Below are 26,053 nucleotides of genomic sequence, written 5' to 3' on the forward strand. Positions count from 1 at the left end.
GGTTCTGAGGAGAGGATAGGACCTTCATTAGAAGTTGTATAAGATTCCAGCCGCACGGTCCCTATTGTAGCTGGACGTACTCGTTTTCCGACATACTGTCTTCTTTGACAGCCGTACTCCTCATTTTGTAGTTACGTCGCTTCTTTGGACAATGTTGAGCAGTGTGCTTAGGTTCTCCACAATATAAGCACAATCCTTCTTGTCGACGACGAGACTTTTCTTGCTCAGTAAGAGGTTTGAAACGTACCGCATCAATTTGCATATTCTCTACTTCTGAAGGTATGTGTTGAGGAGACGTCGGTGTTGCCATTGAATTGTAGTAACGTTGAGGCCTACTTGTGCGACTCTCGGATCGAAATTCAAAAAGTCGATTGTCGCACTTCACAGCAAAGTCAATTGCTTGACTCAATGTTTGAGGATCAGGTAAATTAAGCATCAATTTCTTTACCTCATATTGTAATCCGTAGAGAAATTGGCTCACAAGTGCGGCATCATCCCACTTGATATCAGTTACAAGTTGTCGAAATTGCGAAGCATATAATGTTACTGATCGATTGCCTTGTCGCAAAATACGGATCTTGTTGGTTGCAACACGAATTGCATCATGTTCTCCAAACATGGATCGAAACTCCGCCAAAAAAGCCTCCAGATTATCCAATATTGGATCTCGTCGTTCAAGAAAAGATGAAAACCATGACAATGCTGAACCTGAAAGAAGTGTACCAATGAATCTAACTTGTGACCCTGGAGTTGGGTAGCTCTGGGGTTGAAGTTCAATCACTAGTTGGACCTGATTGATGAATCCTCGAAACTTGGATCTGGTACCATCAAACTTCTCGGGCAAGGCAACTCTCGGTTCTCTAACACTCGAAGGGTGTTCCATTCTGGGAGAAGGGACATGGTTTGGTGCAGATGTTGAAGCAGCCCCAATCATCTCTATATCTTCACTTCCTACCATTCTTGTTGCTCCTTGTGGTGGTAAATTGAGTTGATGCATCGCAAGCATTAACTCCCTCAATTGTTCTTGCATCTGTGCCATTGTACTCTTCATTTCAACAAGCTCTGCCATAGTAGCACTTAGAAAAGAGAAGATGTCTAATAACGATCAAAACAAATAGAAGAGAGGAATTGATAACAAAGAAAATACTAAGAACAATATCAGTTTAAAAGAGGGTAATCCGCAACTTCTAATGCGCTTATGTCTTATCAAGAAAAAGGGGTAATCCACTCTTAATCAAGAAAAGACAAAGCTCTGATATTGTAAGTGTACTCTTGTCAATCTGTCAAGGACAAGAACTCGATGAAAGCTAAAGAGTAAGTGAGACTTTTCTCAAAAAAGAAATAGGACAAAATAGAAATATGTATATTAAGAAAGAAACTGGAATGGCTATTGCCAAAATACAAGAAAACTAGAGACCCTTGAAACTAGACTAGAAGCAAGAAAGGAGTTGACAAGAGTGAAGAAGCCTTCACTCTTGTCTCTATATATACTATCTAACTAGGGGCTACGTGGCGATGTTCTATAGGACCTCCAATATGTGTTGACTTTGTAGGACACAGGCCTTGACTTACAAGGCAAGTTTTCCTACGTGTGGGCCACATAGTTAGCTTGATCTTCAAGCTAACAACATGTGTGGCACATGGCCAACTTGTTGACCACGTTTCTAATCCAAAAAGTCAATTAAAGACACCTATGAAGTCAAAGCAGCGTCTAGGAAGTTTCTAGGAAGCTTCTATATTAAATATTATACAATTAACTTACTTTTATCTACTTTTACTTACTTCTACCTATTTCTATATGTAATTATTAGCTTATATGATTATGGCCGTGACACTTGTTGGCCAAAAATATAATCTATCAATCACCTATAGACACATATAAAAGCATAAACACATCTACAAAGCTTTTTTACAAGATATTATTAAATTAATCTATTTTTACCTAATTCTACCTATTCATATTATCTAAGTAATTATTGAAATAAATAAGTATGTTCATGGTATTACCAAGGTCCAAATTTGCCTCATGTATCGCCTATATGCAATATCAATTGCAATGACCAATTATGTATCCAAAATAATATATTTTACCATAATTTTTGTCTTACTTGATGCTTGTGGCTACCAATCAATGTGATTAGCATATAAATATGAACTTGCAGCATTAGCTACAAAGCATAAGCTCAATTATGAAGACATATATAATATCAATTTGGACAATGAAATTGAGGATATATTGGAGGCAACATATATAATCTGAAAATATTTTGTCAAACATCCATACTTTGAGAAAAGATATGCTATGTATACCAATTTGGTGGATTATTTCTTTTGCAAAAAATCCACAATTAAATTGGTTTTCAACATCTATTAATATGCATTGAAAACATAGAACAATCACCATTGTATGTACCAAAGATTTGCTACAACTATATGAAAATTATATAGTAGACAAAAACCATTCCATAGTGATTAACTTCATGCTTATAAATCATCACCAAAAACAATTTTGCATTATAAACATCCTAAAGATAAGATGTGAGATATCTTGAAGGGTGAAACATTACCTATCCAAGATAACCACACCCGCCTACAATGATGTTACTTATTTGAGGAGATTATACCTCTCCTTAGATGATATCCACAGAAGTATTATAATAATACGGCATTAGAGGGGTAATAAGCAAAGAAATTAGATATTATTATAAGGCTTCTAAAATTAACAAAGACCTAATAAGATAGAGGGATATTTAAGGATGAAGAAAAGTACAAGGAGATAGTGAAAAATTAGCACAATACTTAGTGGGTTCCGAGTAGTAGCACCATGCATTAGATACTGTTTGGCTGAAGGCCATGTGATTCCAATTGAGTAGTAAACTAGGCCATTGCTTTTTTTCCAATCATTGTGTGTGCCATGTCTAATCCCATAGGGTCTTATCTCATGTTTGCCAATAATTCCAAAAGCCCAAATAATAGTGGCTAATAAATTGAGAAAATTATAGAACTTTGATTATATGATTCTTATGATGATCATATGCTTTTTTACTCTTTTGATTTATTTTTTTAATATAGAAATCCTCAAATCTAACACAGTTATTCTCTTCTTTTAGGCATCATATATCCATTTTTTTTTCCTTATTGAACTTTGAATAAAATAAAATTTCTTTGGAACAGAAGTCACAAGAGTTGTTTGAGTGAACTTTTCCAAATGTGGAAGTACAGCATAGTTTCTTTATAAAATCAGTACCTTAAAAAAAGCTGACCATGTTAAATAGACTTTTAGCCTTCAAAGGAAATCAAAATGAAATCAAAAAAGCAGAAAAGTCAAAAAAGAAAAGAAAAGAAAAGAGATAATACAAAAAATTAAAAAAGAAATTGAGAATGAAGTTGAAAAAACTTTTATTCACTAGTATTGATGGTATCCTATCAAAATCATTCTAAATAAATGCATCCACTTAATTCTTACAAGAGGATTATGAAGATGGATGTGAAATTATTGAATAAATTTCTGTTTTGAATATCATCAAAATAATAAATAAATAAAACAAGAATTTGAGTGTTTTTTAACTTAAAAACGAGAGAAGAAAAAAAAAAATATATATATATATATATATATACACACATATATAATGGAATGTTAAATAGACCCAAGCTTGTATTAAATTGACTCACCCATCCTTACCATCACGAAGAGGAAAAAATGACCTCTACATTCATTTTTCCACTATTGGATCTACAACCAATGAAAACCAACAACATGATTACCATATTTTTCATAATCAATTTAATAAAAACACTAGTCTATTTAACATTCCCCGTATATATACTAAAAAATAAAGGAAAAGAAAAGAAAAACACTCTCTCACTCACAAATACATACACACATGCACACACTGCTGCCGTAGCAGTAGCCAGCAAGGAGTGGGAGGATGTTGTGGCTTTAGAAACAAGCCCCCTCGCCCACACCCATAGAGAGCATTGTCTGAAGCTGTTGTATCTTTGTCACTCTTTCTCTGCCTGGTGCTGGTGCTTGTCCCTGGTAGTTGCTGCCTGGGCTATGGAGAAGGCCCACCCAAGGGGGTGTGATGACCGCATGTGGGCTCCAGTCTGGGCCTGTAGCTCTGTCCGCTTCCGCGCACACACACTCTCTCTCACACACAAAAGGGGGAAAAGGACCATCCGTCTTTGTCTTTACCAAGTGAAGCTGGTTTCTTTCAATCTGCGTCACTTAGTTGTTTCTCTCCAGAACTCCTGTTTCTCTCCAGAACTCCTGTTTCTCTCCAGAACTCCTGATTCGCTGAACTTGGGGCTTGGGTTCAAAGTCTCAAGAATTCTTTCCAACGCCCACCTTCCACTAGTTACACCTGTTCTCGTAGAGACTTGCGGGAGCTCCTAGTTCCGAATCCGCGCTTCCTTTTTGGCAGTATGCAGGCACAAAGTCGATCCAGTTGGAGATTTGTCGGCATGTTTGGCAGGGGCCGGTTCTTGTTGCTAACCCTTTGCCTGCAACGTGGTAGCCATGGAAGTTGGAAGACCAATGGACGAGCGTTCAAGTCGCTGATGATGATGATGGTGGGGAGATAACAACTCATTTCTGTGTTGGAGAGCAAGTAGGAGGAAAAAATATGAGGACCTGCTTGAAGAAGTACTGGTGTTTCGGGAGTGGCGAGACACAGAAGTAAGCATGGTTTTGACCCTGGGACATTTTCAACACTTTGAAATCTAAGTCGGTCACAGTTAGTATCCATGCTGTGGAGATTTTCTTAGGGGATAACCTTAATTTCCTGAAGCTTCTATGCAAGTGACACCTGTTTGGAGCTTTGGCTGAATCGCAGTATTTTCTGCATGCAGGAGATTGGAAGCTTTTAGACAAAGCTTAAGTATGAACTAGGAGGTTGTGGGCGTGGGTAAGAAAGATCAGACAGTAAATGGAGTGCTGCATTCACAGAGGTTCACGAGGTTAAGTACAGAAAATTGATGCACTTTTTGTGAGGTTGTGGGCTTCAGTATTTTCAAAATTTCGCCGTCTAGCTGCGAGTGAATCAGTTGGAAAGCTATGAAACCCAAAGCGAGAGGCTGATCAGTGGGAGCAAAAGTAGCCAAATAATAATTGCCACAATTCAACTCACATTTCATATCTTACTCTTCACAGGTTCAAGTGAGTCTGAATCTTTCGGCTTAGAACGATGTGAGGATAAAAAATGTATTTTTTGTCTTACAGGGTTTGTTGATATGGCTGTCTAGGTCTTCGTTTGGCGCTAAGAAATCAGCAACATGGCGCATATTTTCGTTGCAAGAGTTGCACTCAGCCACGAACAACTTTAACTATGATAATAAGCTAGGGGAAGGAGGATTTGGTAGCGTGTACTGGGGCCAGCTTGCTAATGGTGACCAAGTACGATACAGTTCACCTGTACACGATAATCCTCAAGAGTTGTTTGTGCGTTAGTAGTTCTTGGTTTGCACTTTTACCTATGTAATTTTACTATTGAAATACACAGTTATATGAGACCGAGTAGAATTTGGATGTACGATCCTGCGTCTTGGGTGCGCTCTGTATCTGTGGGCTGAATACATGGTGCTGAAATGGGTCCCTGGATCACAGATTGCCGTGAAAAGGCTGAAAGTATGGAGCACGAAGGCAGAGATGGAATTTGCTGTGGAGGTCGAGATTTTAGGCCGCGTCAGACACAAGAATCTGCTCAGCTTGCGAGGCTACTGCTCTGAAGGCCATGAACGCCTAATTGTATACGACTACATGTCCAAGCTGAGCCTGCTGTCTCATTTACATGGCCAGTTTGCTACCGACTCCACCCTGAACTGGCACAACAGAATGAAAATCGCAATTGGATCTGCTGAAGGCCTAGCGTACGTACCGTTTCCATGTGTTTCAAGACTCAAATGCTAACAACTAATGTTCCTTAACGTCGAAGTATTCCTTCCTTCTTGAATTTCTGATATATTTCCTGCATCCAGATACTTGCACCATCATGCAACCCCTCACATTATCCACCGCGATGTCAAAGCTAGCAACATCCTCTTGGACGAGAATTTCGAAGCCCAAGTAGCTGACTTCGGATTTGCAAAACTGATACCAAATGGAGCAACACACATCACAACCGGAGTGAAGGGGACCTTGGGGTACCTGGCACCTGAGTATGCAATGTGGGGAAAAGTCTCAGAAAGCTGTGACGTTTATAGTTATGGAATCGTGATTCTGGAGCTCATTAGTGGGAAGAAGCCAATTGAAAGAGTTGATACTGCTAGAAGAACCATTGTAGAATGGGCTGGACCTTTAGTTTTGCAAGGAAGGTGTCGCAACCTGGTTGATCACAAACTGAAAGACAACTATGATGAGGAGGAGCTAGTAAGACTTATACAGGTGAAGAGATTTCTTTGAAATGTTTCCTTTGTGGTGGTGTATTGTTTCAAGCGATTGGAATTATGTGGTTGTCGTCTCCTCACAGGTTTTGTGCGTCTTGTGTTGAATCAGGTTGCGGCACTTTGTGCTCAAAATTCTCCGGAGAATAGACCCACAATGCAAGAGGTCGTGGGGATGCTCACGGAGGACACCGAAGGTCCTTTGAAACGTTCACTACCTCATAAAGCAGGTAGTGGAATGCATCTTGAGGCAGTGAAGTATGATCCAGCCTTGTTGGCGCCTGACGAAACTCCTTGTCGCTTAGGCTCCAGGAAATCTCCATTATCCACTGGTTGATTCACTGTCCTTGATATTTTCAGAGCTGCCTTAGGCATTTCCGTCTTGTTGATTCAAGAAATTCTTGAGGTAAGTGTCTGGTGCGTTCTGTTTGGATGGAAATATTAATGTACGTAACGACAAAGGTAATTTTTTTTTGTTGGAGTGGGTCTGTTGAGCAGTGAGAAATCAATCTACTTGGGATGGAGGAGGCACTTGTGCTTCAAATCTGAACAACCACGGCTTTCTCAACTCTAAACCATAACGATTCTAAATGAAAGCGGATGGTTTTTCTGCATTCGTCAACTTGGTTAGAGTTTATCCTTATTTGTGTTATTCTTTCATGGATGCGTTGCAACTTATAAAGTGAGAACACCTTCGCACCTGTGTCATAACTTTGAACGTTCTACACAGTGTTCACAGTGGTACTCATTCCAGAATGAGTTTACTGGGTCGTTATTGATAATATTAGTGAAGATCATTGGTTGACTTTGAGGTCAAATGATTGACGCGTACCGGGGTCAACTTAGCCAAGTCACAATTGCTCACAATTTTATAATAGTTTGGCGGTACTTCAATGAGTGGAGGATTTTGTCACCGACACCCGAAATTTCCAGGGTAAGATGCCTCACATTCTAATATACACTTCTGAAAAGCAACAAATACCCAGAGAAGAGGAAGGAGGAAGTTACTTCGAGAATACAAAAGGTGTAGTGTAACGTCTCACCATTCGCTGCGAAAATTCCTTGCAATTCTTTCTTTAGATGAGCCCACCACTATTTCCACCACATGGGAGTAAGTTAAATAGCTCAATAACGGACCTTACCCCAACCTTCAACAAAAAGGTTATATTCTCAATCAGCTGATCACCCTTAGGCAATGATATTGGGGCAGCCAGCACCTTCGGTAGTGACGCTGCTGCAAACTGCGAATTTGAATTCCCGTCAGCCTTCGCCTTCATTGGTTGACTAACCCTATTATCCACCACCTTCTGTAAAGATATGAGAAGACATACTAGACCCACCCAAAACTCGAGCTACTGTCTTTCAAACACTCAAACACCTGAAACACCAAAATCTTAATCCCCTGCCTCCCACTTCAGCACCAAGTTCTACCTCGGATCTGCAAACCACCATCACCAAATCACAAGAGACAACCCCCATGTTGAAACACCCCTCCGCAGGTTACCCTAATACCTACACCTCTTAAACCCTCAGAATTTCAACTGACAAATCTACAATTACACCACCAACACGAAAATACGAAATGTCTTTCAAGAAATCCACAGAAGGAATGCAATAATGCAATCCAAAAACACCCAGCCTTCTCGTGGGACCACCATGGTAATCTTCAAACTCCCTCAGATTTTCCCGAATGCCTTGAATACAAAAACTCATTCCCGTCAGTTCCCAGAAAATTTCGTTTTCCAATGATTCATCAGACTTCCTGAGTGATCAGTTGAGGAAGAACGCGGCATTCTTCATTATTTCCAAAGAACACTAGACGGGACCCACAATTCTCAGCTCTACAGCATGGGAATTAATCACAACTGGATGGGCAACTGCAGAATTTTGCTTGGTGGGGTAGGGGACTATGGATGAAAGCGCATCAGTGATTCGTCGTGGATCACACCGCTGGGCTTTCATCGCTCCTCCTTTGTTTCCGGCACAAATCATGAGTGCTGTGAGGAAGGAGAAAGAATACAAGGAAGATAATTCTTTCTCAATTTGGTACTGTTGATACTGCTTCCTGTGCTTTTGGAATTTCTTAGTTTGGGACGTGATATGATTCGAGTTCAGAAGTAGTTGTCCAAAGTTTTCGAATCCTCCGTTCATTTATTCATGCCCAAGCTTAGAATTGAAGCTATGTTCACAAAAGTGGATGCGGAGGAATGAGATTGGTTTTTCTCTTCATGCCCATAGAATTCTCTCTCTCACCTTGAATTGGAGAAGAGAGACGGTTTTGTAAATCCACAGGGTTTTGGAGATTCACAGTGCTTCGAGCTTCTTCTGCAGCTGGATGAACTTGTTAACAAGGATGAGCAAAAACATTCTCTTGTCATACAGCAGAGCTACTTCATTAGGGTAGGGGCACTTCAAAAATATAATGAGATCTCAATAGCCTGTAGTCAAATAACCTTGCTCTCTAACTCAGCAAGTGTGTCATGCTCTTGTCTCACTCTCTTCACAGTCATCCCTGTGAGTGCAAAAAGAATTGTATTTACCGATCCCTCAACAATTTCTTTCCTGTTGTTGGGTAGGTGCTGTCCAAGATCCAAGCTTGAAGCTTCCGTTGGTGGAATTTCGGTGGAGCGATTACTGATCGAAGATATGATCCAATGTTTTTGGTAGCCGACAGATGTGTCTTCGCTTGAATGTAGAGGTGCAGTTCTGCTTGATTTCTAATGGTAAACATCGAGCTCTCATTCATTATTTTACGCCATGCCCATGGGTTGTACTTCTGAAGGTTTCAACCGCATGAGGTTAGTGATTTCTTGAAATTTTGCCCTATTCCGGCTGAAACTTGATAGATTGCGGAAAGAAATGTCTGGATCATTACTACCACCGTCATTGAGAGCCAAGTGAGGGTTTGAAATGTCTAGAAGAGTAGTTTGCTAAAATGTTATGCTTATCTCGTTTGTTTCCAATTCTCCTCTTAGCTATGTGGGAAGCTTACACAATCCTTTACATTGTCTTCAATTACTGAAGACAAGTTCTTCAATCTTGCGATCTCATTTAACGACTCTTCTTGATATGAGTATGCCATCGCTATATGCAATCTCAAAGCCATCAATGCTCTAAACAACAGTAGATCCGATTCTGTCATTAGGTCCTGCGCATAGAAACCCTGTTGCACAGAGGAAGAGCTTCTGCAACTAGGTCATTTCCGTCGTCATGTCTGGCCTGCTCACATTCCCTGGAACTCCACGGCAAAGGAAGCAGATGTGCTCCCGTAGGTTGTTCTGCTTGGGTCTTGGTATTCTTCTGTGCGTTTTCACTGGGTACCAACTAGCTCCCTATACCCATCCCAGTCGAGAATTTGTGGCGGTTTCGTCAGCCTATTCTGGCATTGCTGCAGCAGTACCTAAACAAGTTGGTAGAAATGAAGATGAAATTGAACCAAATGTTGCTGTGATTGATATCGCCGCGAAGAGAGCCGATGATCTCCAACTGCGACAGTCTGTATTATGCACTAATAATTGCAACAGCTCAGACATCTACAGAAGACTATGGCTTGAAGCAAGAATTGCAGAGAATAGTATAATTTATCAGCCTAGCAATGATACAGACAATCCATATCAAGAGTCTATCGAGACAAACGTCGTCACGAAGGAATTTCGTGTGGTTCTCAAGGTTCTTGCCTTCAACAGGTTGGAGTCCTTATCTCGATGTTTGCGTTCCTTAGCGAAGGCAGATTATGGAGGTGACAGGGTCAACATTCAGATTTTCATTGACCATATCCGATATGACGATGCTAAAGGAAATGAAACTTGCAAGAATGTGTCTGTGGGGGAGACACCATTTTTGGAGTCTTCAGAGTTAACTAGTTTTCTTTGGAGGTTCTTCAAGAGAGCCCATGTCCACGATGCAAAAGTAGATCTGCAGGGAGATACTGCAACTGCAAGGTTGGTCAATATTTCAGGTTTAGGTCAAAGAAGGCTTGCTGACAGAACGAAAGATGATATGACGATGAAGACACATGAGGAAACTGAAAGATCTGGAGATGAAGCTACTCCTGTTGCACAAAACTCTACCCATGATGCTCCTGCTGCACCACGAAACTCTAATTCAGTGAAGTCCGGAGTCGTACAGCTAGAAGAGTTCCATAAGATCCTGGAATTTGTAGATAATTTTTGGTGGAGACATGGAACGAAGGAGATCCATTACAGGAGCCAGAACGTAGGGTTGCAGACGCAGTGGATAGAGTCATGGTGGCCAACTGATTTGGACGAATTCGCTTTCATAGTAGAAGATGACGTGGAAGTTTCGAGTCTCTACTACCGATTTTTGCGTACTGTTATTGCGACTTATTACTACAACCCAGAGCAATATGATTCCTCCGTCTATGGCATCTCACTCCAACGTCCAAGGTTTGTACCTGGTAAAAGGGGCTTTCCTCTGAAGTTTAATAGCACCAAGAATCTCTTCAGGTATCCTCTGGTCGGGACTTGGGGCCAGCTTCTATTTCCAAAACAGTGGAAAGAGTTTCGACTATGGTATGATAATCACAAGAGTAGAGGAATGAAGCCGGTTCTGGAAGGAATGATTACTAATTCGTGGTACAAGAAGCTTGGGGAGAGGATATGGACCCCGTGGTTCATAAAATTTGCGCATTCACGAGGCTACTTCAATCTCTACACCAACTTTATGGACAACCTAGCATTGAGCGTCTCACATCGCGAGCCAGGCTTGAATTACAATAAGTCCGTCGGGCCTGATTCTCAGCTGATCGACAAAGTGGAAGTGGGCAACGACACAATGCTGTGGGTGATGTCCCCTTCAAAAACATTACCTCAATTTGATTTCTGCTTTCGAGGTATGCAATCATGGTCTGTCGCGACTAGTCTTGCCGAACTCAGCCCTATGCTCGCAGCCATGGAGATGAACATGTCAGTTTTGCTAGTGAATACCATAGGAGTCAACGCCGTGTTGGTTCGCAATTGGCTGTGTCACATGGAAAGGTTAGGCTTGCGGAAGTTCATCATCCTAGGAGATGATAACGAGTTTAGTAGAGACCTTGCACGACGAGGATACGCCACCGTTTCAGCTCAGGTATTCTCTGAGACGGAAACCATGGTTACTCCATTTAGAAGAGACATGGTTGCCGTGCAAGCTGTGTACGCCACGCTCAGATTACAGTATAGTGTGTGGTTAACGAGAGCAGACACCGTGTGGTTAGAAAATCCTTTTGATAATTTGGGTGACATCAGGGAAAGGGATATTATGGGGTCACAGCCACTAGATAGCTTCCACCCCGCCCTCTTGTATATCAGGGCCTCCCAGGGCCTCGTACATCTGTGGAGTAAGTGGGTGCGGAGCATGTCCGTTTTAGCTAGGGAGTTAAGGAGCAGCAGTAGTAGAAAACACATGAGTTTGTGGCTTGATTTCCAGGACTTTGTCACGTCGAATAAGAACTGCCATTATCTGGCCTTGCCGTCAAGCTTGTCCGGAAGTCTGAAGGACATTCAGATGTCCAAATCAAACATCCTAGCGTCTGACAAGAGGCTTGTTTTGCTCAGCGGGTTGCCAGCCATGGGTGTAGTTAATATGTTGAAGGGTGCAGGGCTGTGGGCAATTGACGAAGACTTGGCCTGTAAACGAGTGCACTGTTAATGTCAAAGGCTTAAATCTGAGGGAATGTAGCTGCTAGATTAGTTCAACGACTGCAATTAGGTAGCGTCGAAGGCTCTCACGGAATCTATTATTCTTCCTTCAAGGGTAATGGAACCATTGAATGCTCAACACCCATAGATAGTTGATGTAATATCATTGATAGATTCTTTTGCGATCGTATCAAAGTCGTCAAATCGTTTTCTCCTCTGTTATAAGTTATGTCGATGGATGTTTTTGTGTTTGTTGCAGTGACAACCTTGTGTTTGAGCTTCTTTATGGTTATGTATTTCAGTTTCAGCCTGGTTCTGGTTAAGTTGAAGTGGTGATTCTTCTTATATCAAGGAATTTTATAAGTAAGGTTTTATGAGCCTGTGAATTTGTCTCAGCTCATGGTGGACAATTATGAAAACTCTCTTATGCTCACTCGACTAGGCAACATCCTGAGTTGGTGCAAGTTGCAGATGTTTCGATTAATCTGTGTTACTAATAAGTATGGGATGTGATATGATAAACTATCTTTACTTCATTACGGTGTGAAAAGATGAGCAAAAACACAGGGATTGATTAGAAGGTATAGGCCTGATGTGCATCCTATTTGCAATAGCCAAGGTCAAACATTAGGAACATGAAAGTGTGAATGATGAGAGGGTGATTGAAGGAGATCCATATTAAATCTTTTATCTGTTTTAATTTAGTCATGTTATTCAATAAATTTTTCAAATTATTGTTTCTCTTCTATTTGGAAAGAATTTTTTAATTGTTTTTGTTATTTTTTTGGTTCAGTAGAAAAGCTTTCTTTATACAATCATCATGTGCATATTCCAATCCAACCTTTCTTGTGGGATTTTCAAGTGATGAATGCTATTCAAGTGAGTGTCTTTTTTTGCTTCGAAAGAATTTTTTCCAATTACCAAAAAAGAATTCTGGTTTATGCTTACTATATTTGACATTTGAAATTTTAATGTTAGTTAGTTTTAAATGTCAATCATTTGGTAAGAAAGTAGTGGTTGCGTAATAGTTAAAGTTACTTAAAAAAATCTAAAACTATTAGAATTTAGTAATGAATTTAACTTCCATTTATTATAGATGAAGTTGTGGAAAAACATATATTGGATTAAATTGCACTAAACAATATGAATACATTGGATCCCTTCAATGCTATTACAATTGAAAATATTAGATTGTACATTTGACAATAAGAATACAACAGTAAAAAAAAACTCCTATAATATTTTTTTGTAATATGAATACCTAGCATATTACACGGTTATCTAAACTCCAATTAAAAATGACTTTCATTGCATGCCTTTAAGTTCTATATTTTTAGGGAAAAAAATATTTTAAATGTTAATAAAAAAATATTCTTTAATTTTTTAACAAAACTAAAACATAAAAGATGCGAGTTTATTTAATACCATTTCAAAAGTTACATGAACTTGTAAAATAAAGTTATTATAGTTAACCTATTTTGATGCATGGAGATTTGTTCTTAAACTTTTGTAGAAGTAATATAACATTTTGCTCTAACAATTCTCTAATTTTGCATATTAATTCACTTAACATAAGCTCTCCTATTTTCTAGCCTTCAAAGATCAATTAAGTAGCCTATACCACTGTTCATATACAATCCATAAAATCCAATAAATTAATATTGATAAGAATATGTTACATTTCAAAATTTCTATAAAGCTCTTTTCAAATTATAATCAGTGGTATCACCAGATCCATGACTTTCCATGGAACAATAATAAAACTTTGTAACCAGATGTTTGTTGAAGATTCATTATTGTATGTAAATTTCTCAATAAAATATAATAATTGCAGTCACTAAAAACATATCAGTGTTAATTATTTTTAAGGGGTAATAATATTAAAAACTAATATTAAACATATTCTACTTATACAGTTTTTCTCTATATATTCTAAAATAGTAATAATAATAATAATAATAATAATAATAATCTGTGGTTTATAATGTATACATATATCATTCTTATTATTATTGTACTTTTTTTATTAATATGATTATTAAATTCTTAAAATGATTATTTTTAAAATTCCAAATTATAATATTCTTTTATGTGAATCAAAGCAAGAATGCATTATAAAGTAATAATGAGTATAACATAATACAATATTTAATATTACTATTTAACTACTTATAAATATTGTGTAAATTTTTAAGCCATTCATACTACTCAAACACCAATATAGAAGCATAGATTATTATTTGACTAATGCTTACAGCTCTCTTATTGGAAAAAAAACCAACATTCATACATCAAAGATCTCTTATATGTTTTAGTTTTATAAAAATTCTATGAAAATGAAGTATAAATTAATTTTTAAAATTATACATACAATAGAGAGTTATACAAAAGAGAGTAATAAAAACAAAATAAAAAAAGTCTTAAAAACTCCACTACTTAAAAAACATAAACTTCTAAAGGAGAATATCAGAACAAAGATTATTATTATTATGATTATTATTATTATTTTATTGGGTTTTAAATTTTAAACTTCAAAATAATGTAAAAGGAAAATGTATATTATATTGAAATTTTTGTCTATTAATACAACTATTAGCAATATATATATATATATATATATATATATATAGGTCAAATCAAATCATACTAAAAAAAATACATTGACCAAAGCTGTAATTCTGTATCTAAATTTAACATATTTTCTACTTCTTATAATAATAATTATTATTATTGTGATAAATAAGTCTTAATACAATCAATCATGCCACCTCTCGTAGTAAGTAGTAAATACCATTAGTTACTACAAGTAGCATTAGCCATTGGCTGCCTCGTGTGTAAGTAAGTCTCGGTGATGGGCTGGGCGAGGGAAGGTGTGTGTAACACCGCGCGCGGTGACGTGGGTGGGTCGGGAGGGAGGGGGGGCCTGTGGCCGTTCGAGAGAAACCCCAGTTGGGCGTTTTGAAATTCTCGCCAGGTGAGTGAAAAAAAGGCGCACTAATCATCCGCGATTGCTCCAACTATCGTCACGTTGCAGCGAATCGAAAGAGGAATTTCTGTTCGCAGCTCACATCTTGAGGTGGGTTGTCTTCGGATTTCGCTGTTTTGTCGTCCCTGCTGATTCGCCTGGCTCACACGTCCGAACGGGTTTGTTGGGTGTGTCCAATTTTTCTGGTTTTGAATTTGACAGTGGTTTATCTCAACTCGCCTTAGTTCATTTTCTTTTCGCGTCGTACATGATTGGATGTTCTGTTGGTGGGTTTCCAATTTCGTGTCATAATTTTAGGGTTAGGGTTTCTGAAATTTATGTGTAGCATATCAATTTTCGCGTGAAGTCCATGCTCATCTGTGCCATGCGTGTTCGGGAAAAGTCCTAGATTGAGTATCCGACATAGGTGATTTTCTTGATTTTTCGTAGATGGAGACTCAGGCTTCTAGGCAATCATCTGACCATAGCATACTGATTATTCAAGTGTTTGGAATTTCAATCTATTTTTCAGTTAATCTAATTTTTTTCATTTCATTTCAGTTTTGTTTTTGTTTTTGTTTTTGTTTTTGTTCGTCTTCGTGTTTTTGTGTTTCTGTGTTGTGTTTTTGTGTTTTTGTGTTTTTCTTTTTTCTTTCTGGCTTTTTGGCTTTTTCCCTTGTTTTATGTTGTGTTGTTCATGATCAACGAATGAAGTTTCCTGCTAAAGATACATATCAACTGTTAACCTTTGGAGAGTGGGACTACATTTGAATTTTCAGTTGCTTCCTTACAGCCAATGTGGTTGAAACTGTAGTGTTCATGTGGAGTACATCACTTTTCAACATACACAATCTCATAGATTTTTTATAAAAAAAAATTTAAGCTTTACATTAATGTTTTTGTTTTAGTGACTCAGATGGAGGATGGATATTGTTACATAGCAGTATCTGTGTGTTCCTTATTCTTTGTTTGAGACTGGTGCACATAGCGCAAGACATGATAATCTTGTCAAAGTGTCTGCGTGTTTATTTTTTCATTTGTTCTTTGGATTTTATATTCCCTCAGATTTGTTGAGTTGAAACACGTTGTGTCACCTTCAATTCTTCAACGTTTCTGATATGCTACAAGTAGTTGATGTAGAGTACTTGAATATTCACCTGCGTTATTTTTTTGGATTTGTCAGGCTCAGAGATGGGTGCGAACAGCCCTGCAGAGGGCGAGCTGGATCACGTTTCAGGTGAAAATGCTGTCAAAGATGTGTTCCAGGAAAAGGGGAAAGAGGTGGAGAAGGATGTGCACCCGCTAGCAGCATTTCTTGCATTGCATGGGATTGATGGTGCGGAAGATGATGATGAGATGGAATCAGAAGATGAAGAATGGCAACCTCATGTGCGTTGGATTTGTACAAACTGCATCATGCCGAATCCTGAGGATGAGGTCTACTGCTGGAAGTGTAATGAACATCGCAATTCAAGTATTTTGGAGCAAGGGTTTATGTCTGTTTCATCCGAGCCAAAAGGTATGGCATACATGTCTTCAGATGTTTGGTTGCTCCGGATGTATTTCCCTGCCACGCATTTTCGTGAGACCTGTAGCAGTGTTACGTACACGAAATAAATCAGTCTTTCTGAGTGAATTCTCTAAAATTCAGACGTGGGTAATGCGACATAATTTTTTAAAGCCTCAAGTTCTTGTCTGGGGGTGGTTTTATACCATAGCTCAGGAGCAGCATCTCCATATGACCTTAAGTCTCTTCTGCTCGCCAGTGGCTATTCAGCGTCACCACTGAAAGTAGAACATGTTATCCACATGAGCAGCTCGAATTTTGGGTAGGTATGGAGGCTCATGATATACCTTGGGTGCTCCTCCTCGCTGGGTATGGCAGGCGTTGATGGGAGTGCGAAACCTGTGGCAAAGAAAGAGATATGTCCTTCACAAATGCTATCAAAAAACTTGACATTTTCTGGTAAATTGAAGATTGCTGTCTTCCTTCCTGATTTCTTCATGTTACTTTGAACTCTGGCATCCAGGGATATCATATCAATGAATGATTCTTTTGTTCTGGTGGTGATCTCTGTGTTCTCAGCAAAGTTCATCTCAATTCCATGATTTACCTTCGTAGTTGACATCCTTTCATCAGAATCACAAATCTGTATATCTTTGACAGTTGATATCATTAATTCTCTTCTTCAACGATGCAGGGACTTTCATGTGTGGTAAAGAAAAAAAGACCGCTATTGGTTACGATGATAGAATGTTGTTACATGAAGAAACTGGAAAATCACATCCTGAGCGTCCAGATAGGTTACGAGCTATCATGGGAGGCCTGCAAGCTTCTGGCTTGCTTTCCGGAACTTGCTTTACGATACCCGCCAGAGAAGCCACTCAAGCAGAGTTGGAACTTGTTCATACTGCCAATCATATAGGTGCAGTGCAAGCCACAGAAGGACAGGACTTAAGTTACTTCACCCCTGACACGTATGCCAATGAGCACTCTGCTTTAGCGGCACGATTAGCAGCCGGAATTTGCACAGATTTAGCATCAGCTATCATGACTGGAAAGGCCCACAATGGTTTCGCAGCAGTTAGGCCACCTGGGCATCATGCTGAACAAGAACAAGTCATGGGCTTTTGCTTGCATAACAATGCATGCGTCGCTGCTCGAGCTGCACAGGCTGCTGGGGCGAAGAAGGTTTTAATTGTTGATTGGGATGTACATCATGGGAATGGGACACAAGAGATTTTTGAACAAGATCCAACAGTGCTGTATATTTCTCTTCATCGGTGAGGCTGTTTTTCCCGAACTTCACTGTTTCACTGTTTCACAGTTTCACAGTTTTGTTACCAGGATGTCCATTTCTGTTGCATTCTTTAATTTGTCGACTCACTAGGTCAACATGCACAACAGGCACGAAGCTGGTGCGTTCTATCCTGGAACGGGTTGGGCACATCAAGTGGGGAGTGGCCCTGGTGAAGGGTTTTGTGTTAACATACCATGGAGTTGTGGTGGAATTGGGGACGGAGATTACCTGTCAGCATTTCAACATGTGGTCATGCCAATTGCTCGTCAATTCGAACCTGATATGACAATCATCTCAGCTGGTTTTGATGCTGCAAGGGGGGATCCTCTTGGAGGTTGTGATGTAACTCCTGAGGGCTATGCACAAATGACCTTTCTCTTAAGCTCTCTGTCAGGTGGTCGGATCCTTGTTGTTTTGGAAGGAGGTTATAATTTGCGGTCTATTTCTGCCTCTGCTGCTGCTGTTATGAAGGTAATAAGCATATCGACGTGTGTGAACTGTTGTATATGTGAACAGGTTTATTGATGGCTCTAGTTGCCTCAGCGATTTATGCTCAATTATCGGCTTGATTTTTCACATGTGGGAATGTGGTTTTATTTGAATATGTTATTGATCATCTCATCGACGAGCATGTAGTTGTATTCAATGTCAGACAGACCTCCTTTCTACTTGCACGGTTTGCTTTTTTTCAAATGAAATCTAGTGCTTACAATTAAGTTTTTCGTATCTCTAAGTACAGAAGCTTCGTGGTTAATTATGTGTTATGCTTTGGGTAACTCGGATCGGGACATTACCGGTAAATTCAATGTTGACTAAGCTGTTGAAATATGACAAATTGCTGACATGCCTGGTGTCCGTTATACAGGTTCTACAAGGTACAAACCCTGGTCCATTGCCAGATGATCTCCAGCCAACTCCTGTGGGGGCAGCAGCCATGTTGGAGTTGTTTATGATTCAACGACGCTACTGGTCAAACTTACATGATGCGACTTTTTTGAAGTTTGGTGCTCTTTTGGACAGTTGGTCCAAAGCTGGTGAGAGGAAGAGCTCCAAAAGGCGACACATTGGAGGGCCAATTTGGTGGAAATGGGGTCGGAAAAGGGTATTGTATGACATCTGGTTAAGAGGCCAGATGAAGCATCACTCTAGTTCAAGGCATGATCACTCATGTCCTTGTTGTTAGTCAGGACTACTCAGCATCTTAGAATAGATGAAACGGACATAATTTTGGAACTTGTCTATTAATTTTGTGACGTCAAGTGTTGTTAGTCCTTTTTTTATCCAGTCAAACAGAGGAAGTATTCTTGGCCGGTGACTGCGTATTCAGTCTCGTGTCATATTAGTATTGTTTATTTTATTTTATTTTTGACGTTTTGGTCGGAGCGACACGAAGGTGTTTTCGAGTTTGTGTTACAATTTTTTGTAATATACTGAACAGAAGTACTGTAGTTTTTCGCAGATGTACCATAGACATACATATGGGCGCCCAGTCTACTTAGGGAGCCACCATGTAGATCTTTAGAGTGCAGTGTAAAGGCGAACTCAATCTAGCTGATTGTACTGAATTCCAATTGGTGAACTAGTTGCAGACACAGTTGGTCAGTTTGAATATCAAGTCATTTTGTTGAATTGTATTGAGCTTCTCAACTTATTCATTATTTTAATTCTACGTATTATGCTATTCAATTGTGAGAAGACTCTGGTCATTTGAGTTTAGTGATGAAGCTGATACCATTTTAATAATGAAACTATTGTAGTTAACTCGTATCCAGTTCAACAATCGTCTGGATTATCTCTGATAATAACTTGAATCTTTCACAAAAAATAACATCAAACAAGGCAGTAATAGAACCAAAATGAGGTCTGGAGACACTAAGCTAAGAAAAGTTCTGAAATGTAGACAACTTCATGTGAAGTAAAGGATCCTGCCATTGCTCTTTGGAGAGAGCTGCAACCTAAATTATCACCCTTTAAATTGTACCTAGAGAAATCATTTTCATAATCATATAATGTCACATGAATGTGCAAGAGGGGAGCAAACGGTTGAAAATGAAAGAAATTACAAAATTTGAAGTACTATATAATGTGTGTGCAAAATAACATGTGTGCTGCATTAGAAAATTAATTTCGAAATAAGTGATAGAACCCTTTTTTTAAAAAATAAATTACACATTCCAAAACAAATTTAATTATTTATCTTAATAGTCTTCCATAAAGTTTTTTTTTTTTAATTTTTTTAAAATTTTTTTTTGTTACTGCCAGGATGAACCCATAGTGAGATTCTGTCAAGCACGCTTGGGAATTTACAAATGTGATTCAAATTGCCAAATTGTTGAGAGTCATGGTTGTGCTCTAAGTCCAACCTTCCCTTTATTCAGTAGTTTAGGGTCATGTGGACCATTCTATAAAGTTATTGTAATGTTATATTTGCAATGATGGAATATAAAAAATAAAATAAAATAAAATATATATGACTTTATCCACAGAAAAATTTTAGTAAAAAAAATGCAAAGATTTCAAAGACAATGATTATTCAAAAAATATTGTTTTTTATTAAAAATTTGTATTATATATGTATATATTTATCTATATATATATATATATATATATATATATATATATAATCTAATAGAAGACACTCTTTTCAACAGTTTTACTAAGATTATCTCTTCTTTCTAAATTTAAGAATTATTGTATTTTTATGTTCCTAATGCATTTTATATATTTATTAAAATTAAATTTTGTGTGGTTTTTATTAAAATAATATAAACTAAAACTATATTAATATTATTTTTAATTTATTAAGGAATTTATACAATCTTCAAATCATCTTTATTGTTTACAAAACTATTCTAAGATTTTTGAGAAACTTGTAGAAAACATAAAGAAGTTTAGTTTAAGTAATTAGTGAGATTTTTTTGGTAGTTTGAACAATAAGTCTTACTAGGAAGATTTTCTTTGTAATTTTTTTATATTTTTGATTTTTGATTTTTTGATTATTTTAGTATTTTTTTACTATATATATATATATATATATATATATACATATATTCCTAGTATTATTATATAGTATGTCTTGTAATCTTATTTATGGTACCAAATAAATTTATCTACCTTTAAATATTATAGTTCATTTGGTCCTTGCTACTATCTTTTTAAATATTTTTTATAAAATTGTTCATTCATATTAATGTGTCAAGTTGTATCTTTTATGGTTTATTGCAAATAAAAACATTATTTCTAATATTTTAATAATCTAATTATCTAAGAACAATGCTAAACTTTCCTAACTTATAATGCACTTTGCTTTTTAATAATATAACTTAATCACTCATGCATAGTTGTTTATCAACTTGTACGTTGTATAGGCATAAACATATAGTAATATCTTTTTCCTAACTATGTAAGTCCATATTAATAGGATTTTGTGGCATAATCTATTATATTCTAGTCATGGTTTTTATTATTTGACTTTTTTTGAATAGTTTGTTTAATCATTACATATATAGTACTTTAAATAATCTCATATCTTATTGTTATTACAAAATAAATACATTAATGTTTTGTTGTTACTACAAAAATTTATTTTTAAATATCTTCTAAATATCTACATTCTATAAGTCTATATAAGTATTTTGCATGTTAATTTTTAATATATTATTTTTAAAATGATAATAACCATCTTCATTAGAAAAATATATTATGCTAAAATTTTGATCATTTTTATTTTGATATTTTAAATTTTGTTACCATTTTCTAATTTGGTTGATAAATTACTAAATTTGATAAGTTTGATTATTTTTTAGTTAACGTCTTTTAGTTAGATTGAAATAAATCAAAATTTAAGTATTTTTAAAAATCTAACATAGAAGTTCAATTTAATAAGCATCTTTTTACATTTTGTTTTATAATTTTAACATAATAGATACTTATGAAAATAAAAACATGACATATAGACTTAAGTTGTTTTGACTATTTATAAAATCATCAAACTCATTATTTTTATAATGTTTCTATTATATTTTTATTATAACATTCTTAAAATTTATTTTCATTGGTTAAAATGATGTTGTAAATAAATAAGTATTATAAACAATTAACATACTGTTGATTTTGTAAAAAATAATTAATAATGGTTTGAAATGTTGTTATATTGTGAAGAAAAATATTAGTAAATTTACACTTTGATATTATTCTAGCAAGGATCATCAAATTGTTAAGGATACAATTTTTTACTTTAAATATAAGTAAGTATTTTAAAATCAAGAAATAATACAAAAACTTTAATTATTAGTGAAAAATAAATTGTCACATTAAAACATAATAAAATGCCAAAATACAAAAAGGATTCTATGCCATAAGATGAGATTATAAAATCGAATCCTTGACTATGATTCAATATAATTATTACAAGGTCCAAAACTCTATTATAATGGCCATAAAATTATAAAACATTTTGGTTATTTCTAAAAAATTATAAAAATGTGAAACTATATATATATGACAATTATTGGTTTCAAAGTATACCTTTGCTAAAATTAATTCAATAAATATTTATCCAAAATATCCAAAATATTGGGTATTAATAGCACAAAATTGTCTCAAAATAATCAATTTACTTCACAAGATACCTATTCCAAGTGATATCTAAGAAAACATGACTGATAAAATACTTTTAAAAACAATCCTTCCACTTGCTACCGAATCAATCAAATTTTCTTTCTTCACTTGTATAGTACTTTCAATACATTTCAGAATCGAAACTCACTATGCAATTTGTCCTAGTTTTGGTATATCAAGTACCGCAAACGAAAGAGCTCTCAGCCTGCTACATCACGTCAAACCAAAATTACAGGATCCATAAAGACAGCTATATCTTCATACTTTACACACGAGTATATACTCACGAGTATATGTACGAGCTCTCACTGCTCAAACAGTGTTGGCAGTGGCATCTAGAGGTAGCTCCACATCAGTCAATTTCTGAATGTACATAATCCTTAAAAATAAAATTCTTCTCAGCTTCTTTTAGAGTATAAGCCAGTGCAGCACTGATAATGGCTCCCCCAGCCAGGATCACTCGTACAGTGAGATCCGGGGGAACCCCAGCTCCAGCAGCTAACACAACAGTACTTCCCCACAGCATCTTCTGCCACAACTGGAAATCCTGTTGCGCTTTTTTACAGGATGAGCATATAAGTGTGTGCTGGTCGAACCGGTCAAGCATCTGCAATTGACAGAAAATCAATGTTCCACATTAAAGATCAGCAGACTACATTTTTTCTCACCTTCAATCGAGGACATCTTTCCCTTCACAACGAGATCAAGGATAGCCAAGACGAAACAGAATGAGAGGATTTAAGGATGGGAAGGTAAGGAAAGCACACCTCGCGCTTCGAGAGAACAGTAGAAGGCGGAGGTAGCCCGGTTTTAGTCTCTGGGAACCACTCTGGCCCTCCTTTGCCATGTCTTTTCAGCCAGTTACGAAATGCAAGGACAAATCGATCTGCCTGTGTGGGTGTGAAGGTCAGCTTACTATATTCAGCGTTCACATCGCCGTCGTAAGATAAGAAGCCTTTTTCTTGTCCTTGTAATACAATCATATCTCCGTCATACACCAAGTTTGATGTCCAATGCTCGTACCATCTTGGAGTGAGCTGCGTATGCAGAAATCATTCATCAGACCCAGATCCCAGTACCCACCTAGTAGAACAATCAAGCTCCGACCATTATATCGAAGCTCGGTTTGAATGCAGCACATTAGCATGTGGGAGTTAAGACTGGGCGATAAGAGAACGTAAATATTACCTGCCACCATTTATCGCCGGGCATCGAAAATTGAAAGAAATTCCGAGCGCTGCATACAATTGACCTTGTCTTTCCAGGTGACATAGGAACGTTAAAGGAACATATCAAAACCTCCCATTTCTGGTCCCCTAAGATAGGAAGCTTGACAAGAAGTTCGATCCTGCAATGTCAACTTCAGTCCTCAATTAGCCGTTTCAGTTCACGAACCAACAGTGCTAAGACCTCAAGAAATTCCTCTGAATGATTTAGAACGTTCCTCGTTTCACTAAAATGCATTTTCCTACTACGTTTCTCTGATATATTAGAATATTTCTGAAGTACCGACTAGAAAAGTAGCACAAAAAGAAACAGTATCACCAGATTTTCGATAGCAAGAGAAAGAACTGAATATTTTAACCCAAATTTATGTTAAATGTTCAAACATGAGATACGACGTACTTGTTGTAATAGTAGCATGGTGGATAAAAGCCACAAGAGATCGTTGGACTGTCATTGTTGGCACCAGTAAAACCCCATGGCCCGCTTTTGTGCACTTTGAAGGGCAAGGGCTTAGCTCGTTCCCTTCTGCCAGTCACTTTGTGATGAGCGAAGTCGATGTGCGACGGATCTGAGACGTTCTCCATTAAAGTGTCGTACCCATAGAACAAGTCTCGTTGTATCGTCACAGTTGAGAACCTTGGGTCACTGAACTCTGGGGGCAACCTGCCAAACGATTGCCAATTAGTTAGTGCTTGTAACTTTCCATTATTTTAGTTTTATCATGTGACTGACATTAGTGGTGAAACAATTACATTTAACTTCCTGACATTATGTGCTTCTAATTCCATACCTAATGCGAAAGGACTTCGCGCAGATTATTAAAAGACTCGAAGGTTAAATCTGAAAGTTTGGCAAAGAACCAATAAATCATGAGGGTGATGGGTAATACATTGGAGGGGTGGCTGCAGATGCTTTCTCCCAACCTTTTTCATCGGGCCAGACGAACAATAGCCCCTGTGACACACGGGTAGGATAGGAGGCAGCGCAAGCACGAGGCGAGAATCTCGCTTTAGCCTCAGGTCCCTCCTTGGCTGCCTGTGGAATGGCACCACAGCTGCCATCGCCGTTGAAGGACCACCCATGGTAAGAGCATTGCAGCATTCCAGATTCATCCAACCTCCCCTCCTGCTCATGAACAAAAGAATTTGTTCAGCACAGATACACGGCTTCTCTGCAACTGTTCAGAATTTCCAGCCAATTCTGACTCCACCACCGATTGTTTACAATGAGCAGTAGTTTATCCGAATAAAATCCAACAAATGCTCCCATTTGATGATTCAAATTTTCAGACCCATTCTGCACCATAAAGACGGATAATTTATCTGTACTGAATACACACAAAGCATGTAAATAAAGCATGCTACATAGCCGAGGTCGCTGACTCAGGGCTGGGGGAGAATACTCAGAGACTAACGGTGGCAAATTCTTGGTTGGCCAGTATTAGGTCACAGTTCTTGTGTCAGAACTGTTGGCAGCTGAAACAGAGATGAGAATATGAGTGACACAAGTTGCCACGGTTTCGAAAGCTTACAGAGAGTGGCGCGAGGCGATGAGGGCACTTGTCCACAAAGACGCGCCATTCTCCTTGATTATCTTTCCACACGACGAGCTCTCGACCCAAAAGCTGGAACGGGGTGGGCACAGAGGGGTCCAAATCCTCGATCGTTGAAACAGGATACCAGTGATTCCTCCACACAAAAGATTCTTCGCTATTCTCCTTCTGCTCCTCTAATTTTTCCTCTCCTCCATCCTGCTTCAACGTCGCTTTCATTCCCGCACTGGGGTCTCCTTTCTCCCCGGAGGTATCTGGCTCCACAGGCGGCCACGCTGGGGGTGCCATGGTCGCCACTGGAGAGGTAGCACTGCACTCTCTTGCCTCATGTTTCTGCCTGGACTGCAGTTTCAGATTCCTGGATAGTGCACCTTGATTCAATGAAGAGCTTGCAGAAGCATAATTCGGCGAGGCTCGGAACGTGAAAGCGCGTGCGGAGGAGACGCAGAAAGGCGATGAGGAGGGTCTATGTACACAAGGGCTAACCCACACGGACAATGTCGTTGTAGCCATGACTAACGTAGCCTGATGTTACGATACAAAATTATCAACAGAAAAGATGCGAGGAGAAATTACAAATATACAGGTCGTTAAGGGAAGCGCACTTGCAGCACAATAATCAAACTACCCTCTAACTGCAAAGTCGCGCTACAGAAATATCACAGAAAATTATCAAACTATGCAAGCACGGAAGGGCAGGCTGTCCCCTTCATGTTCTCACCACCTCAAATACCCACCATACTAATGCAACCCAAATGGAAATTGAAGCTTGCACACGAAGCTCGAAAGAATCCGACTACATACCTAACTTGTCATCTGGGAAACCACTCGGTGTTTCCTCATGGAACAACCATCGTTCTCCTCCACT

General features: G+C 38.0%; 4 protein-coding genes across 5 annotated transcripts; 3 read left to right on the top strand and 1 right to left on the bottom strand.

The window, feature by feature from the left end:
* Positions 1-4,482: 4,482 nt before the first annotated feature.
* LOC112280259 (PTI1-like tyrosine-protein kinase At3g15890) lies at positions 4,483-7,003 on the top strand. The gene is made up of 5 exons (XM_024515558.3): positions 4,483-4,678; positions 5,245-5,395; positions 5,606-5,868; positions 5,977-6,382; positions 6,494-7,003. The coding sequence occupies exons 1-5, from the start codon at positions 4,626-4,628 to the stop codon at positions 6,716-6,718; spliced, it is 1,098 nt and encodes a 365-aa protein (XP_024371326.1). The 5' UTR covers positions 4,483-4,625; the 3' UTR covers positions 6,719-7,003.
* Positions 7,004-8,362: 1,359 nt separating this feature from the next.
* LOC112280258 (uncharacterized) lies at positions 8,363-12,245 on the top strand. The gene is made up of 2 exons (XM_024515557.3): positions 8,363-8,781; positions 8,958-12,245. Exon 2 carries the CDS (start codon positions 9,592-9,594, stop codon positions 12,028-12,030), a length of 2,439 nt encoding a protein of 812 aa, XP_024371325.1. The 5' UTR covers positions 8,363-8,781; positions 8,958-9,591; the 3' UTR covers positions 12,031-12,245.
* A 2,813-nt stretch (positions 12,246-15,058) lies between these two features.
* LOC112280701 (histone deacetylase 15) lies at positions 15,059-19,420 on the top strand. The gene is made up of 6 exons (XM_024516512.3): positions 15,059-15,173; positions 16,169-16,504; positions 16,871-16,951; positions 17,187-17,769; positions 17,894-18,257; positions 18,652-19,420. The coding sequence occupies exons 2-6, from the start codon at positions 16,177-16,179 to the stop codon at positions 18,967-18,969; spliced, it is 1,674 nt and encodes a 557-aa protein (XP_024372280.1). The 5' UTR covers positions 15,059-15,173; positions 16,169-16,176; the 3' UTR covers positions 18,970-19,420.
* A 3,071-nt stretch (positions 19,421-22,491) lies between these two features.
* Positions 22,492-26,052, bottom strand: LOC112279655 (pheophorbide a oxygenase, chloroplastic). Of its 2 annotated transcripts, XM_024514291.3 has the most exons (7): positions 25,990-26,052; positions 25,165-25,710; positions 24,523-24,758; positions 24,033-24,296; positions 23,595-23,754; positions 23,174-23,443; positions 22,492-23,013 (listed from the first exon to the last, which is right to left on the bottom strand). In XM_024514291.3, exons 2-7 carry the CDS (start codon positions 25,696-25,698, stop codon positions 22,759-22,761), a joined length of 1,719 nt encoding a protein of 572 aa, XP_024370059.1. In that variant the 5' UTR covers positions 25,699-25,710; positions 25,990-26,052; the 3' UTR covers positions 22,492-22,758. The 2 variants fall into 2 exon arrangements, with proteins under 2 accessions (XP_024370059.1, XP_073388841.1); XM_073532740.2 differs by having other exon boundaries at positions 25,165-26,052.
* Between the last annotated feature and the right edge of the window lies 1 nt (position 26,053).

Source organism: Physcomitrium patens, chromosome 3, assembly GCF_059467195.1.
Source record: "Physcomitrium patens ecotype Gransden chromosome 3, ASM5946719v1, whole genome shotgun sequence".
NCBI classification, from domain to species: domain Eukaryota; kingdom Viridiplantae; phylum Streptophyta; class Bryopsida; order Funariales; family Funariaceae; genus Physcomitrium; species Physcomitrium patens.

Excerpts from the sequence above, each read along its gene's own strand:
- LOC112280259 (XM_024515558.3), top strand. The coding sequence starts at position 4,626 with ATGAGGACCTGCTTGAAGAAGTACTGGTGTTTCGGGAGTGGCGAGACA. Across the intron at positions 5,396-5,605 it reads AGCTTGCTAATGGTGACCAA|ATTGCCGTGAAAAGGCTGAA; the intron begins GTACGATACAGT and ends CCTGGATCACAG. Across the intron at positions 5,869-5,976 it reads GGATCTGCTGAAGGCCTAGC|ATACTTGCACCATCATGCAA; the intron begins GTACGTACCGTT and ends TCCTGCATCCAG.
- LOC112280258 (XM_024515557.3), top strand. The coding sequence starts at position 9,592 with ATGTCTGGCCTGCTCACATTCCCTGGAACTCCACGGCAAAGGAAGCAG.
- LOC112280701 (XM_024516512.3), top strand. The coding sequence starts at position 16,177 with ATGGGTGCGAACAGCCCTGCAGAGGGCGAGCTGGATCACGTTTCAGGT. Across the intron at positions 16,505-16,870 it reads TGTTTCATCCGAGCCAAAAG|GCGTTGATGGGAGTGCGAAA; the intron begins GTATGGCATACA and ends TGGGTATGGCAG. Across the intron at positions 18,258-18,651 it reads CTGCTGCTGCTGTTATGAAG|GTTCTACAAGGTACAAACCC; the intron begins GTAATAAGCATA and ends TCCGTTATACAG.
- LOC112279655 (XM_024514291.3), bottom strand. The coding sequence starts at position 25,698 with ATGGCTACAACGACATTGTCCGTGTGGGTTAGCCCTTGTGTACATAGA. Across the intron at positions 23,755-24,032 it reads CCATGCTACTATTACAACAA|GATCGAACTTCTTGTCAAGC; the intron begins GTACGTCGTATC and ends TTGACATTGCAG. Across the intron at positions 23,444-23,594 it reads CCGGCGATAAATGGTGGCAG|CTCACTCCAAGATGGTACGA; the intron begins GTAATATTTACG and ends CTGCATACGCAG.